Source organism: Talpa occidentalis, unplaced genomic scaffold, assembly GCF_014898055.3.
Source record: "Talpa occidentalis isolate TD23 unplaced genomic scaffold, MPIMG_talOcc4v2.1 talOcc4.3, whole genome shotgun sequence".
Taxonomy (NCBI): Eukaryota; Metazoa; Chordata; class Mammalia; order Eulipotyphla; family Talpidae; genus Talpa; species Talpa occidentalis.
Window position 1 is genome coordinate 34,346,020 of NW_023603184.1, and position 15,835 is coordinate 34,361,854.

A 15,835-nucleotide genomic window follows, 5' to 3' on the forward strand; every position below is an offset into this window, starting at 1 on the left:
TAAAGGGGGGTGCAATTGTGTGGGGAATATAAAAATAAAAAAATGTAAAAAAGTAATATATATAGTGTCCAAAGATGCAAAGACAATAAAAGGGAAGCAGTCTGACTCCCTCCCTCACTGTACCTCAGTCTTACCCTAAAAGTCTCCTTTTAGTAAGACAGAAGGTTTATCAGATTTTAAAAGACAAAAACAGCAAGACTTACTCAACATGTGCATAACAATTGGGTAGAATACATAGAAGAGCAACAAAAAATGAAAGGAAGACTATACACGTGGTTTTGTTTCTTTCTAAATTTCTGAACTTTCTCAGGTTTTATAATGAATTTGATTTAGTTTTGTATATTAACTTTAGCTTTTAGATCCTGGTCTAGCTTTCTAGATTAAGCAATTTGAGATTGTCTCAGTAAAGAGAAAAAAGCATTTCTGAGTTTTCACACAGTACTGTCATAAACAATAACCCCAATTATCTAAACCAGGTATTTTGGAGCTTCTTAACAGATTTAAATTCCCAGCTTTTGTTATAAATGTTCCCACACCAATAAATCAAATGATAAAGATTAAGTGTATCTAAACTCGTCAGAAAATGAAGTATATATTTTATCCCTCCTTTTCCATACATATTTGCACATCTAGTCACTTCAACAGTAAAGTCATTTTTTTTATTTAAACAATATGTACAACTAATATCTCTCAGTGTTATCCTATCTCTAATTTTCACTTCAAATCTGAATACTTTCACATTCTATTTTACTCATTTCTCCATTTAAAATTAAATTTTAGTATCAGGCAACATACCACTATTTCAACATAATTGTTGTCTCTATGTAGTCAATGTGATTGCTCTTTAAATTTGGACTACAAATACAGTTGCAAATCTATTCTTTTTTCCAACTAATTGTTCAATCATTTGCCTAATAAACATGAAGCCCAATATACCTCCTAATGATGTTCTTCTCTGTGAATTGTCTAAGAAATCGGTCACAGGAGAGCAGGTCTCCTTTGATATTAAGAAGCTATTGTTTTCTTTTAAAAGATGGTACAACTTTGAGTTCTTGGCTTGACTATATAACTTTGAGCTTCGTGGCATATCGATTTTGCCATATCCATAGGAGAACTGTTATATGTGTAACAGTTCAGAGTTGCAAATACCACTTGTGAATGATATGGTAATTTTAATAAATGTCTGTATTGTATTTAAAGACTGTTTGCCATAAATCTGAAGTTTGAACTTATGTATTTAAATTTGGTATGCTAAAAAATACTGGAATAATGTAATTTTTTTAACAATATTGTAATCTCAGTTCAAAATTTAACTGAAAATATAAAACCCAAATGATTTCTATAGATTTAATTGAACTGTAAAGGTGACTTGTGTGTGATTCTGAATGCACAGATAAAATGTTTTTATTCCTCCTTAAAAAAACAAAAAAAAAGAAGCTATTGTTTTGCCAGCTACAACTACTGTATTCCTCACTGCTGCCTAATAATGAAATTGAAACATAGTCCCCAGCCATATCTACTTGGTAATTTTGTCAGGTCTGTGTCAGAAGGAAGTATTTCCCCAGAACCCTCCTCAAGGCCCCCATGACCTCCTTATTTCTCAGGCTGTAGATGAGGGGGTTCAGGGCTGGGGTGACGATCGTGTAGAAAACAGAGATGATGTTGTCTTGCTTGGGGCTGTGGAGGGTACTGGGCAGAACATACATGAATGTGGCAGCCCCATAGAACATGCCAACCACGGTCAGGTGGGACGAGCAGGTGACAAGGGCTTTCTGTCTCCCCTCGTTTGAGGGCATGCGCAGCACAGTAAAAAGGATGAGTGTGTAGGAGGCAACAATGACAGAAAGAGGAGGCAAGAGGAATAGCACGCCTGTCACATACACCAGGAGCTCATATCTGGAGGTATCTGCACAGGCCAACTTCAGTAGCGGTGGGATCTCACACAGCAGGTGAGTGATCTTCCGGGATTTGCAGAAAGGAAAGTGCATGGTATATAATGTATGTCCTAGAGCACTCAGGGACGCCAGGACCCAGGATGTGGCCACCATGAACCAGCACACCCTTGGCCTCATGAGGACCATGTAGTTCAGGGGGTGACAAATGGCCACATACCTGTCATAGGCCATGAAGGCCAGCAGCAGGTCCTCGGCACCACCCAGCGTCAGGGCCAGAAACATCTGAGTGGCACAGCCCCCAAAGGAGATGGTGTTTTCACTGTGCAGAAAGTCCACCAGGGTCTTGGGGGTGACAACAGATGTGAAGAGCAGGTCCATGAGCGAGAGCTGCCCGAGCAGGAGGTACATGGGCACGTGGAGCCGGGCGTCCGCCGTGATGACCAGGAGCAGCAGGCTGTTGCTGGTCAGGGCCAACATGTACAGGACAGTGATGGTGGCGCAGAGCAGCTCAGGAGACTCACTGTCACTCAGAATCCCCATCAGTGTGAAGTCGCCTCCCCACGTGGAGTTCCAGAGCTCCATCTGGCTTATTGTTTTAGTTGCCTAGAACCAGATGGATTGACAGTGAGTTTCTGCTAAGATTTTACCCTAGTTTCGTAACTCAGAGAATGGCCAGCATGAATCCATTAGGATAATGCCTTTCAAACTAGTAACTGACCTCTAAATCTCAGTTTCTAACTCTTTCAATGGAATCTTGATAAAAGAAACATCCTTATGAAGAACCAAGATCGAAATAATAGTTAAACATTAAGAGACTACTACATGGAAACATATAGGGTATGTATATTTTTCTAGAAATATCAAGTTATTTTTCTCTTAATAGTAAAGCTATATTCTGGCACTCATGACCTTCATTATTCTCGTGGTGATGTTTACGTATAATGTTTGATTAGTGATGTAAATACTGTTAGTGATTTGCATAGACCTGTTCTTAATAGGACATTCTAAAACTGGGCAGATGTGCTTTCAATAAACTATTTCCACTTCTTTTTCCATATAATTGTGTCCACATTTGTTTGCAGCACTCGCCTGTAAACACAAACCTCATCGGAAGAGGGACAGTGTATTCTCCTCAGTCATTTCTCCAGACTAGATCCACCTTCTCCAATGTTCTACAGCAAGATTAGGAGATAGCGTGTTTGAGGTGGTATGCTTTTAGAGTTAAACCTTTAGGGTCAATGCAAACATAGAGCTTTTTTAAAAAACTGACTCTGATAAAGTATGAACCTAGAGGGGATCAGAAATATAATGACAGATGAGGGCCTGCATGGGGGGACAAGGAGAATTGGTGAAAGGTGTAGGCAATAAGAGATCTTGGGTTGTATGTTGTAATCAATCTAATAAGCCTATCTTCACTCTTGCACCTGACCCAGATCCTCATTCGCCTCCTGCAGAAGACTCTCCACACGGGATCACTTGATTGAAAAGTCTCAAGGGCAGGAAAAAAACGACTATTCTAGAAAATTGCCACTGGAGCATGATGTCCAATCCCAGAGCGAAGCCAGGAGATACAGCGGACTGAGATTGACAGAAACCAGTGGCCTGCATCATGGGAAGTGGACCGATAACTCCAACCAATGTGTGTTAAAGAATCATAAGTGAAACATCATTTTGTGTGTTTTGGCTTATTCTGGTATTTCACTGGTTTCTGTTGGCCTCTTCTGGGCTCATAGGATTTTAATGGTTAAAAGGTAGTAGAGCATATGACAGGCAAATCATCTATTTTTGGATGCCACTCTGGAAGCATTTATTACCAAGTTAGGTTTAACACCTTCTTAGAGACTAGTTAAACACAAAGGGTCTGGCCTTCCCCCAAGAAGCAGACCCAGACCTGAAATACAGCAGACTCTTTCATTAGTCATCATTTATTACACTTCATATTTAGAAAACCAAGAATAGAGGGGGTGGGATGAGGTATAGACACATCTATAGAGCATCTGGAATCTATAGAGAATAGAGGATCTATGGAGCATCTGGAAGACAGAGTAGCTTATGTTCTTAAGGTCTGTTCTGGGTTCCACTTCTCAACTCAACATTCCTAAAGACTGCACACTGTCCCCCCAGATGGACAAAATCATTACCTCAGGTGGTGGGAAACCCAGTTGCCCAGCTGGGTAGACTGCCCTGGGGGTTGTTTGAATGCCAGGGATGTTCCAGCAGCAATGGGAAAGATGTTTTTTCCTCAGCAGTATCCAAGTGGTTTGATTTTTGCTAAGTTAGGTTAAGAGTCTGACCAATGCAGAGGTCAGGGAACTTCTGTTCCTCCTCTTCTGCAGGTCTTCTCTGGCAATGCAGGCGAAAAGTTAGTACAGGCCTTCGGTGGGTTCTTCTTTGGAGCAGGAGGATGACTTTCCTGTTCTCACACCTGTAAAGAATTCGGGGAAGCTACTTCTGTGGCACAGAATGGTGAAAGCGAGCCTGTCTAGCTCTGGAACTAGCATCAGACTGAGTTCTTGGGTCCTAATTCTTACACTTGCTGGAGTCTGGGAGCAAAGGTGAAAGCAGCAGGAAGCAGATATTGGGAGTTGCCCAGCAGAGACTCTGCCCTCCCTGGCTTCACTGCCCCTGGGGCCACGGTGAGTCAGGGCTGTCCTGGGGGAGGCTGCTTTGTCTCCTTGTCCCATGATGCCATCTCTCTACTCTTGTTTGATCCCTGCGATCAGAGGGACGTGACTTCTCAACTGAAATGGCCTTCCATGAAAATACTGGTCCAGAAAACAGCATGTTAATGAATCCTCTTGGGTGTATTTCCTGGTGTGGTATTCCCACACTCTCTTCCCCCTAAATGAGCTCATTGGCTCTCAGTTTGTCTTTCACCTGAACGAAGGTATCAACGGCCCCTTTCTTTTTTTTTTAATTTATTTAATTGTTTCATAATTTTTTACATCACTTTTTATTTTTGTACAGTGTATGCATTTTCATCTTGGTTACAGTCCCCATAAAAATCCCACCATCCATTCACCCATGAACTATCACCATGGTCCCTTGTGTTCTTCCCACCCTTGTTATGATTTTACTGCCTTCTCCCTCCACCTTCCCCCCACCCCCACAGTATGTCTCTGATTTATAGTTGGCCCATTTCTAAATCACTGCTTCAACAGACCGGAAAGCAAGGGTTCCTTTCATGGTCACCCCAGGTCATAAGTTGATTTTGTGGCATCTCTGGGACACTGCTTTCTGCCCCTCTCCAGCTCCTCTAGGATCCTCTTAGTTTGTGGTATTTCCTATTAAGTGTGGCTGTGCTCTACGGCATCCGTAATGGCTACACTTCCCTTCATGGACCTGTGGCAATGCAGGGCGTCCGCGCGTGAAAATGTCTGTCTTGGTTCTACTGCTGTTTGCCCACAGAGATACTTGAAGAGAGACTACACAATTTTCTAAATTATTATGAAGCTGTAGAATGTCAATGTTAATGAAAATCTTTTAAATACTCCCAGATATTAAAAAAACAGATTACCAAGGGGGGAGGTGCAATTGTATGGGAAATATAACCAAAATGAAAATGCATACATGTGCAAAGATGAAAAAAGATGTAAGAATTATATAAAATAAAATATTTAAATAAATAAATAAAATGTGCAAACACACACACACAAAAACCAAACAGATTACCTACTTATGAAGACAAGAAGAAAAGAGTGGACCTTTTATTTTTTTTTTTTTTTTTTTTTTTTTTTATTTTATTTTTTTTTTTTAAATAATAAATTTTATTGTTGTATTCCCCATACAATTGCAGCCCCCCATTCTGACCCAATCCCTCCCCTCCCGCCCCCACCCCCCTAAAAGTGTCTCTGGTTCATAGTTTTTTGTTGATTTTGATTTTCACTTTCTTATAGTTATTCGTTTTCCTGGTCCCTTATTTAAGTTTTCTAGATTCCTGCTATGAGTGAGACCATCCGGTATTTTTCTTTTTCTTTTTGGCTTATTTCGCTGAGCATGATCCCTTCCAGCGCCATCCATGTTGCTGCAAATTGCATGTGTTTATCTTTTTTGAATGCTGAGTAATATTCCATGGTATATATGGACCACATCTTCTTGATCCAGTCATCTATTTTTGGGCATTTGGGCTGTTTCCAAAGCTTAGCTATTGTAAACAGTGCTGCTATAAACATAGGGGTGCAGGTGTTCTTTGGAATTGATGTTTCTGTGTCCTTTGGGTAAATACCTAGGAGTGGAATTGCTGGATCATATGGAAGCTCTATGTTTAGTAGGTCCAGAAATCTCCACACAGCTTTCCACAGTGGTTGGACCAGTTTGCACTCCCACCAACAGTGTAGAAGAGTTCCTTTTTCTCCACACCCTCGCCAGCATTTGTTGTTGCTAGTTTTTTTAATATGTGCCATTCTCACTGGTGTAAGATGGTATCTCATGGTAGTTTTGATTTGCATTTCCCTGATGGCAAGTGATGTTGAACATTTTTTCATATGCCTGTTGGCCATTTGCATTTCCTCTTGAGAGAAGTTTCTTTTTAGCTCTTCTGCCCATTTTTTGACTGGATTATTTTCTTTGTTGTTGTTGAGTCTCATCAGCTCTTTGCAGATTTTTGTGATCAGTCCTTTATCATTAGTGTTGGGTGCAAAAATGTTCTCCCAGTTGGTGGGGTTTCTCTTTGTTTTTGTTATTGTCTCTTTTGCTGTGCAGAAGCTCTTTAATTTGATGTAGTCCCAGCTGTTTATCTTTGCCTTCACTATCACTGCTTTGGGTGATGTGTTTGTAAAGATGTCTTTGATGTGCAAATCACGTAGTGTTTCGCCTATATTTCCTTCTATATATTTTATGGTTTCAGGTCTTATGTCTAGTTCTTTAATCCATTTTGAGTTGATTTTTGTGTATGGTGTGAGGTAGTGGTCAAGCTTCATTCTTTTGCATGTAGCGACCCAGTTTTCCCAGCACCATTTATTGAACAAACTTTCTTTGCTCCAATGCATAGTCTTTGCTCCTGGAATCGAAGAGTGGACCTTTTAATGGTCCAAGGACAAGGGAAAAATACCTTCAAATTGCTGAGAGAATATAACTGCACGCCTAGAATTCTATGCCTAGCTAAGCCCTCATTAAAGAGTCAGGAAAATTAAAAACAAAATGAATTTACTGCCAACCCCCCCAAAATAATTTTAGCAAGTAGAAATGTGATTGCCAGGGGGTAGGAATGCAGGGAGCAATGGTGAGCACAGAAGGTGGTTCAGTAAATGAGTGGGGAAGTGTAATTCAATTAACAAGAGCAAATATATATGAGTTTTAAGAGAGAAAAATAAAATTCTTGAGAAAAAAATAACAAGATGGAAATGGGGATTTTTTTATGGGCATTTAAACATGGCTGTAGAGGCAGAATTTTAAAAGCCTTACATTCATTTATTTAAAATTATTATTTCCTATTGTTAAATTTTTTATTAGGGTACAATTTACATAAGCAAAATTTGCCTGTTTTAGCACACTGTTCTGCAAGTTTTAACAGATATAGTCATGTAACCACCATCTAAATCAAGATATACAAATTTCATCAATCCCCCAAATTTTCTGATGCCTTTTTATAATCATCTCCTCTTCTTACCCAAGTCCTGCCTATTGTCTAATATATTTATTGCTGCTACTATTTTTATCTTTTCCAGAATTTCCTATAAATAGTAGCATACATTTGAGTCTGCCCTTTTTTATTTTTATTTTTATATTCCCCATACAATTGCAACCCCCTTATTTTGACCCCAATCCCTCCCCACCCGCCCCCTACCTCCCATAAAGTGTCTCTGGTTCATAGTTTTTTGTTGATTTTGATTTTCACTTTCTTATAGTTATTCATTTTCCTGGTCCCTTATTTAAGTTTTCTAGATTCCTGCTATGAGTGAGACCCTCCGGTATTTTTCTTTTTCTTTCTGGCTTATTTCGCTGAGCATGATCCCTTCCAGCGCCATCCATGTTGCTGCAAATTGCATGTGTTTATCTTTTTTGAATGCTGAGTAATATTCCATGGTATATATGTACCACATCTTCTTGATCCAGTCATCTATTTTTGGGCATTTGGGCTGTTTCCAAAGCTTAGCTATTGTAAACAGTGCTGCTATAAACATAGGGGTTGAGTCTGCCCTTTTTTACTTGACATAATGTTTGAGATTCTTCTGTATTCTTACATCAATTAATATTTTTTTCCTATTTATTATTGAGTACTTCCACTTGTATAAATGTATCAAAATTTGTTAATCCACTCACCAGTTGAAGGACATTTGTATTGTTTCCAATTTTTGTTGATTATGAAGTCAGTCATTATAAACATTCAGGTAAAGTATTTTGAATGAACATAAATTGTTCATCTACCACCTTGGAATGAACATGCTCAGTTGGTAAGTGTATGCTTAGGGTTACGAGAAAGTGCCTAATTGTTTTTCATGGTAATTGAATTCCCAGTGTTACTCTATTGACTGAAGATTCCAAATCTTCCTAATTAGCATTTAAAGTAAAAATGAAGAGTTTTGGGAAGTACACAGGATTATTTACATAGGTAAAGAAAATGATACAGTCAAGGCAGAAAAAGTCATCTAGGGAAATACACACCAACACAACACACACGCACACACACACACACACACAGCTGGAGACTAATAATATTAGTGAAAATTCCTGTCTAGTTAGCAATGTTGGAAGTATTTAAAAAATATTTAAAATTTTTTTGACATTTGTGGATTACAAATATCATTGCCTGGTCATGCATAGGTAATGATATTAAAATTGGCATTTACTATTTTATTAATTATATAAACCATCATTCTTTGTCACACAAATCAGTCCTAAATCTCTGCTTTAACAAGCACAACTGCAGCATTGGGGGAGGGATGGGGGGGTGTGTGCTGGGAGGGGGGCTTGTAGATGGGATAGGGAGCTTAGTTACAGTGTCAGGAGTCACAGTGGCAACTACGGGTATAGACTCATCTTTTAATGTAATTTGCACAGAGAAATGTTTTAGTAATTTGAGGAGAATGTGTTTTCAAGAAAGGGTTTTTTAAGATGGCCGTATTAGAGCATGTGTGAAATCTATAGTAAACATTCCAGTAGAGAGGGAGATGATGCAAAGAAGGTAATTCTAAGACCAATTTCTCTAAAAAAAGTAAGAATTAGGTATCAAGATCACTATGGAAGATTTAGTCCTCTGATTGGCTCTTTTAAAAGATTAAAAGCTGTGTGCAGGTGTGCTGGTAAATTTGGTAATTGACAATGAGGAAGTCCTACATGACTATTCTCTTGCCTCAGTGATGTATGATGTAAGGCCATCAGCTGAAGGTGTGAAATGGTATTTTCAGGAGGAACAAACAGATTGTATGAGGGTGGTGCTGTAGGATAATTTGCTCCTCAAAGGTAAGACTGAGTACTGGAAAATGCTGGTTTCTAAATCAGTTTATGAGTTAAATACACTCACAATGAATATACCAATTTTTTTTTTTTTGACATTTAGTGGACACTTAGAGTAGATGGTGATAAAATCCAAGGAAAAGTTGGTAAGAAATATTAGGGGAGGAGAGAACCCTAGACTAGTTCTAGTCCTCTGAAACTAAACAGCTAGCCCTGATATGCTCTCTATTGCTATATTTAAAAGACAATTTTGCAATTGCAAAACTGAATAAGCAATTAAGTGAATGAATCATAAGTGAATAAATAAATAAAATAGACAGCTTATTAAGAGCATTAATGGGACAATTAGAAACTTGGAAACACAGTAAAAAAAGCCTCACACATCATACAAGATAAACTGCAGAGAGATAAGAAAAGTTAAATATTGCTTGTGAAATTGTTATACAAATCTGAAAGAAATGTATGTAAACATTTTCAGCCCTAAAATGGGACTTGTAAGGGTATCATTACCTGAAAAATACAAGGAAAAGGTGAACATGTTACTATATTTTAACACTTCCCTACCTGACAAATCCTTCCATACAACTAAATAATAAACCAAAAATAAATATTGCTATATCTTGACCTTAATTTATAAAAAAAAAAACCTACAAAAATCATTAGGAATATACAGAATAAGCAATGTAGATGAAAATATCTGATATGTTTTATCAGTTTTCTTTTTTAAAAATATTTATTTATTTATGCATACAAGAGCTGGGGTACAGGCCAGAGGAGGAGGTGGGCGGGCTGAGAGAATTCACCAGAGACAGAGGGGGGAGCAGAACAGGTAGATGGACTGATATACACTGCTGAGGGGAGCAGCAGGCCAGACAGAAGAGGTCTGCTGTGCCATGTGGTTCACCTCCCTGGTGAACCAGGGATAGCTACAGATAACTTCATAGTGATGACGCTTAACCCCTTGCACCACCAGGGAGGCCCTGTTTTATTTTCAAAGGCAGTCCATATACAGTAGAATCAGAAGTAGTGCAGTGACATAGGCACTCCCACATAAAGTTAGCCAGAACACAAGGTGTTTCAAACTTTCTCAAAAACAATTTCTCTTTATAACAAGAATTTAAAATCTTTTCTTTGCCTATATCCTAGTAATTCCACTTCTAGAAATCTGACCTAAGATTAAATCAGATCCTCATTTAAGAATATTGAGGGACCAAAACTCAGTGTGACCAAATGCTTAGGTATAGTGCAGAGGCCTAACCTATCTCATGGGGTATTATAAGATCACTTCAAATTAAGTTTGTCAAGAATATTTCATATTTATTCATGTAATAACATGTTTTAAGCGTTATGTGTCAAGTTCCAATCCCAATCCCTACTATTTGTTATCTTACTCAACCTCCCCAAACATGAGATCATCAAGAGTCCTGTCCTCATCACCACTTGAGGCACAGAGTTTAATATAGTGTCCAAATAAAGAATAATTATAAGAAATAATCAAAATCAACAAACAACTATAAACCAGAGACACAATATTGGGGGGAAAAGGAAGGGGAAAGGAGGGATTGGGATCAAAATAAATGGGGGTGCAATTGTGTGGGGAATATAAAAATAAAAAAATGTGGGCCTCCCCGGTGGCGCAGCGGTTGAGTGCTGGGTTGCGAAGCTGCCCGCGGCCTATGCGGCGCCGGTTCGATCCCCTGCTGCTCCCCGGCCACAGGAGGAGGGTCCCACATGGTGCGCAGACCTCTCCTGCTGCCCGCTGCTCCCCTCAGCAGTGTACTTCGGTCCTTCTGCCTGCTCTGCTCCCCGCTCTGGCTCTGGTGAATTCTCTCACCCTCCCGCGCTTCTGACTGTACCCAGTGCATGTATAAACAAAAAACAAACAAACAAATAAATAAAACATGCCTCTATTAAAAAAAATAAATAAATAAAATAAAATGTAAAAAATGTAAAAAAGTAATATATATATTGTCCAAAGATGCAAAGACAATAAAAGGGAAGCAGTCTGACTCCCTCCCTCACTGTACCTCAATCTTACCCTAAAAGTCCCCTTTTAGTAAGACAGAAGGTTTATCAGATTTTAAAAGACAAAAACAGCAAGACTTATTCAACATGTGCATAACAATTGGACAGAATACATAGAAGAGCAACAAAAAATGAAAGGAAGACTGTACAAGTGGTTTTGTTTCTTTCTAAATTTCTGAACTTTCTCAGGTTTTATAATGAATTTGATTTAGTTTTGTATATTAACTTTAGCTTTTAGATCCTGGTCTAGCTTTCTAGATTAAGCAATTTGAGATTGTCTCAGTAAAGAGAAAAAAGCATTTCTGAGTTTTCACACAGTACTGTCATAAACAATAACCCCAATTATCTAAACCAGGTATTTTGGAGCTTCTTAACAGATTTAAGTTCCCAGCTTTTGTTATAAATGTTCCCACACCAATAAATCAAATGATAAAGATTAAGTGTATCTAAACTCGTCAGAAAATGAAGTATATATTTTATCCCTCCTTTTCTATAGACATAAACACATCTAGTCACTTCAAGAGTAATTTTTTTTTATTTCAAACAATATGTACAACTAATATCTCTCAGTGTTATCCTATCTCTAATCTTCACTTCATATCTTAATACTTTCACATTCTATTTTACTCATTTCTCCATTTAAATTTAAATTTTAGTATCAGGCAACATACCACTATTTCAACATAATTGTTGTCTCTATGTAGTCAATGTGGATTGCTCTTTAAATCTGGACTACAAATACAGTTGCAAAACTATTCTTTTTCTCAACTAATTCTTCAAACAATCATTTGCCTAATAAACATGAAGCCCAATATACCCCCTAACGATGTTCTTCTCTGTGAATTGTCTACGAAATCGGTCACAGGAGAGCAGGTCTCCTTTGATATTAAGAAGCTATTGTTTTGCCAGCTACAACTACTGTATTCCTCACTGCTGCCTAATAATGAAATTGAAACATAGTCCCCAGCCATATCTACTTGGTAATTTTGTCAGGTCTGTGTCGGGAGGAAGTATTTCCCCAGAACCCTCCTCAAGGCCCCCATGACCTCCTTATTTCTCAGGCTGTAGATGAGGGGGTTTAGGGCTGGGGTAACGATAGTGTAGAAAACAGAGATGATATTGTCCTGCTTGGGGCTGTGGAGGGAACTGGGCAGAACATACATGAATGTGGCAGCCCCATAGAACATGCCAACCACGGTCAGGTGGGACAAGCAGGTGACAAGGGCTTTCGGTCTCCCCTTGTTTGAGGGCATGCGCAGCACAGTGAAGAGGATGAGTGTGTAAGAGGCAATGATGACAGAAAGAGGGAGCAAAAGGAATATCACGCCTGTCACATACACCAGGAGCTCATATCTGGAGGTATCTGCACAGGCCAACTTCAGTAGCGGTGGGATCTCACACAGCAGGTGAGTGATCTTCCGGGATTTGCAGAAAGGAAAGTGCATGGTATATAATGTATGTCCTAGAGCACTCAGGGACGCCAGGACCCAGGATGTGGCCACCATGAACCAGCACACACTCGGCCTCATGAGGACCATGTAGTTCAGGGGGTGACAAATGGCCACATACCTGTCATAGGCCATGAAGGCCAGCAGCAGGTCCTCGGCACTACCCAGCGTCAGAGCCAGAAACATCTGAGTGGCACAGCCCCCAAAGGAGATGGTGTTTTCACTGCGCAGAAAGTCCACCAGGGTCTTGGGGGTGACAACAGATGTGAAGAGCAGGTCCATGAGCGAGAGCTGCCCGAGCAGGAGGTACATGGGCACGTGGAGCCGGGCGTCCGCCGTGATGACCAGGAGCAGCAGGCTGTTGCTGGTCAGGGCCAACATGTACAGGACAGTGATGGTGGCGCAGAGCAGCTCAGGAGACTCGCTGTCACTCAGAATCCCCATCAGTGTGAAGTCGCCTCCCCATGTGGAGTTCCAGAGTTCCATCTGGCTAATTGCTTTAGTTGTCAGATGGATTTTTGGTGAAAAACTTTCTAAGGAAGTTTACCCCAATTTTTTATTGTCTCTTGTCACCATAGGGTGGTCAGTTGGAATCTTTTCTTTGGATAGCCAAATTTGCCTTCTTTCAGAATTTTTGAATCTTTATATTGATTTATGATGAAACATCATCTAAATGGGAACATGCATGTTGGTAATATTTAAACACATAGGAATCCTTTTAAATAAGATGTCTAGCATAAGGAGTCCATGGCATATCCATATTCATAATGAAGTCATACACTAGGTATTGGTTTAAAATCTGGCCAGTTTCCTGCTGAAAGTATACTTGTGATTCCAATTCAGTTTGTGAAGTTTTTTAATAAAATAAAGCTCTTGTGTTTTCCCCCAAGATGTGACATCTGCCTTCACTTTCCAGTCTCATTGCTTTTGCCCGGCTCCTCAGCAGGGTGCCTCTGGGTTCTTGAAGCACTTGGTGGCTGGTGTTCTTCAACTGTCCTCCCATCACTAATAAGCACACTGCTGCTCAGCTGGAGGGAAGGTATTTCTAAGATGAACTGAGTCATCAGGGTAGAACTGATTTTAGAGGTAAACAGAAACAGGACAAAAAGGTGATTGCCTAATTGCAGCTAATAAAGGATAAGATGTATGAGATGTTTGCTGGGGAGGAGTCAGGAGGGAAAAGGTCATAGAGATTTGCAAAAGTGAGGCAAGGTGTTTGTATTTTGAACATACGAGAGAAGAGGATGGATCTGGCCCCACTGCGCTCCAAATCTATGTGCTAATCAGGGACTCAGGGTTTGAGGGGACGAGGAAGCAGAGTGTGGGGGGATATGTGAGACAGTGCTCACTTAATTTGCTCTTTACAAATGCAAAACTATCACATTTGGATAGAGGACTTAGAAGGCACTCTGTAAGAGAAGAGAAAAAATCATAATCAACTTTCCGTTTTTGCATTGTATCATCTGCTCCTATGTCTTCTATACTTTGTTTATGTCACCATCCTGGTCATCTTGGAGTTAGGACCATTAAGTGATAAGATCACAAAATCCTGAAATTTGGAGATCTGTCTAATTCAGGTCTTTTCATTCATTCAATAAATGTGTATTAAGGTTTTACAGTGTATCAGGCACTACACTGATGCAAGGGAAATTGCATAGATAGGAAAAATTTATTGCCCAATTCATCCACTGGTGATGATCCTATATGACAAAGGATATGACAAATTTTAACACCATGTAAGTGAGGTGTTAGGGAAGGAGACTTATACAAAACCTTATATTTTACTTAAATAGCTATAGGCTAAGGAGAAACGGAGGTAGCTAAGAAAAAGTGGTCAGGTACAATAACAAAGAGAGGAAATAGCGTTTTGAGGTTGGAATCCTGAAACAGAGTAGAGGAACATTCTCCTTGCGCTTCTGTGAAAATGAAGTAAATCTGGGCAAGAAGCCAGGTAGAAAAACATCCTCCATAAAGTGGTGTCTCATCATTCCTTGAGTCTAAGATCTTTCCCTTGCCTCACAAAACCAAAACATAAGGTTTGAACTTTGAAATATTGATTAGCTGACATGACCAACCTTCTTTGTCTATTGACAACAAAAAGACATGTACATTAGAGCTACAGAATAAGAGCCCTCTTGGGCCTCCCCTGGTGGCGCAGCGGTTGAGCTCTGGGCTGCGAAGCTCTGCAGCGCCGGTTCGGATCCCCGGCCACAGGCGAGGGTCCCCATGGCGCGCAGACCTCTCCTGCTGCACCCGCTGCTCCCCTCAGCAGTGTATTTCATCAGTCTGCCTGTTCTGTTCCCCACTCTGGCTCTGGTGAATTCTCTTACCCTCCCGCACTTCTGACTGTACCCAGTGCTTATATAAATTAAAAAAAAAAGAAGAAGAACCCTCTTTCTGAAAATTGCTGGTGACAGGGCTCTCAGACCAAGAGGTGCCCTCAGAGACTAAGGCTGACAGAGGGGCACTGTACTTCCAGAAAATGACCAGACAGAGCCAATGAACAAAATAGAGCTATAAATTTTGAAGCCTAATTATACTGTTTCTCTGCATCGTTGTTTAGTATATTTTAAATGTTTTTGTTGACTTCATTGGCTTTTTCTGTGACTTTGGACTTTAATGTCAAGCAGGCATGTGGAGAAGAGGCAGTTCAACTGATTGTAAATGACCCTTTTTGAGGTACTGCTCTGTTAGGAACACACCCCAGGTTATGAAGGCCAGGATAATCCAGGTCCAAAGCTAAATACTGAGACCTTACCAGGGTGCTAGCGCCAGGGAGTCCAGGAACCCAGGCATGGTCATTGGCTAAAACAATCTGAGTGGGATTGTAGGTTTGTCCATGTTCAGGGTGCCTGAGTGTGGAAGGAGGGGACATACCATAAAGCCTGGGAGACTAGAGAATCTGAGAAGCAGAGCAGTAAGGTCTTGACCCAATTTCTAAAGATTTTCAGATTCCAGAAAACTCCTTGAAGCAGAGACAGACCTTATCTCAGATGGGAAGGCACATGTCAGTAGCTGCCAGACCATACCTCCCACCCTGTAATTCATTTGCAGAGTGATGATGTTCAGGAA

At 40.0% G+C, this 15,835-nt stretch overlaps 2 protein-coding genes across 3 annotated transcripts in view; both read right to left on the reverse strand.

The window, feature by feature from the left end:
- Positions 1–1,364: 1,364 nt before the first annotated feature.
- The window catches only part of LOC119255532 (olfactory receptor 2AG2-like), a 50,119-nt gene continuing 35,648 nt past the window's right edge, over positions 1,365–15,835 (reverse strand). Inside the window, exons 1-2 of one of the 2 annotated variants that reach the window (XM_037522769.2) lie at positions 15,793–15,828; positions 1,365–2,498 (exon numbers count right to left, since the gene is read on the reverse strand). In XM_037522769.2, coding sequence (XP_037378666.1) covers positions 1,533–2,477 — 945 coding nt within the window. In that variant the 5' untranslated portion in view covers positions 2,478–2,498; positions 15,793–15,828 and the 3' untranslated portion in view covers positions 1,365–1,532. Of the gene's footprint in view, positions 2,499–15,792; positions 15,829–15,835 lie in introns of those variants that run through there. The other variant, XM_054699423.1, reaches the window with a different exon arrangement.
- LOC119255533 (olfactory receptor 2AG2-like) lies at positions 11,872–13,323 on the reverse strand. The gene has a single exon (XM_037522770.1). The coding sequence runs from the start codon at positions 13,247–13,249 to the stop codon at positions 12,305–12,307; it is 945 nt and encodes a 314-aa protein (XP_037378667.1). The 5' UTR covers positions 13,250–13,323; the 3' UTR covers positions 11,872–12,304.

Bases quoted from the DNA above. Each gene is read 5' to 3' on its own strand.
- LOC119255533 (XM_037522770.1), bottom strand. From the start codon at position 13,249: ATGGAACTCTGGAACTCCACATGGGGAGGCGACTTCACACTGATGGGG.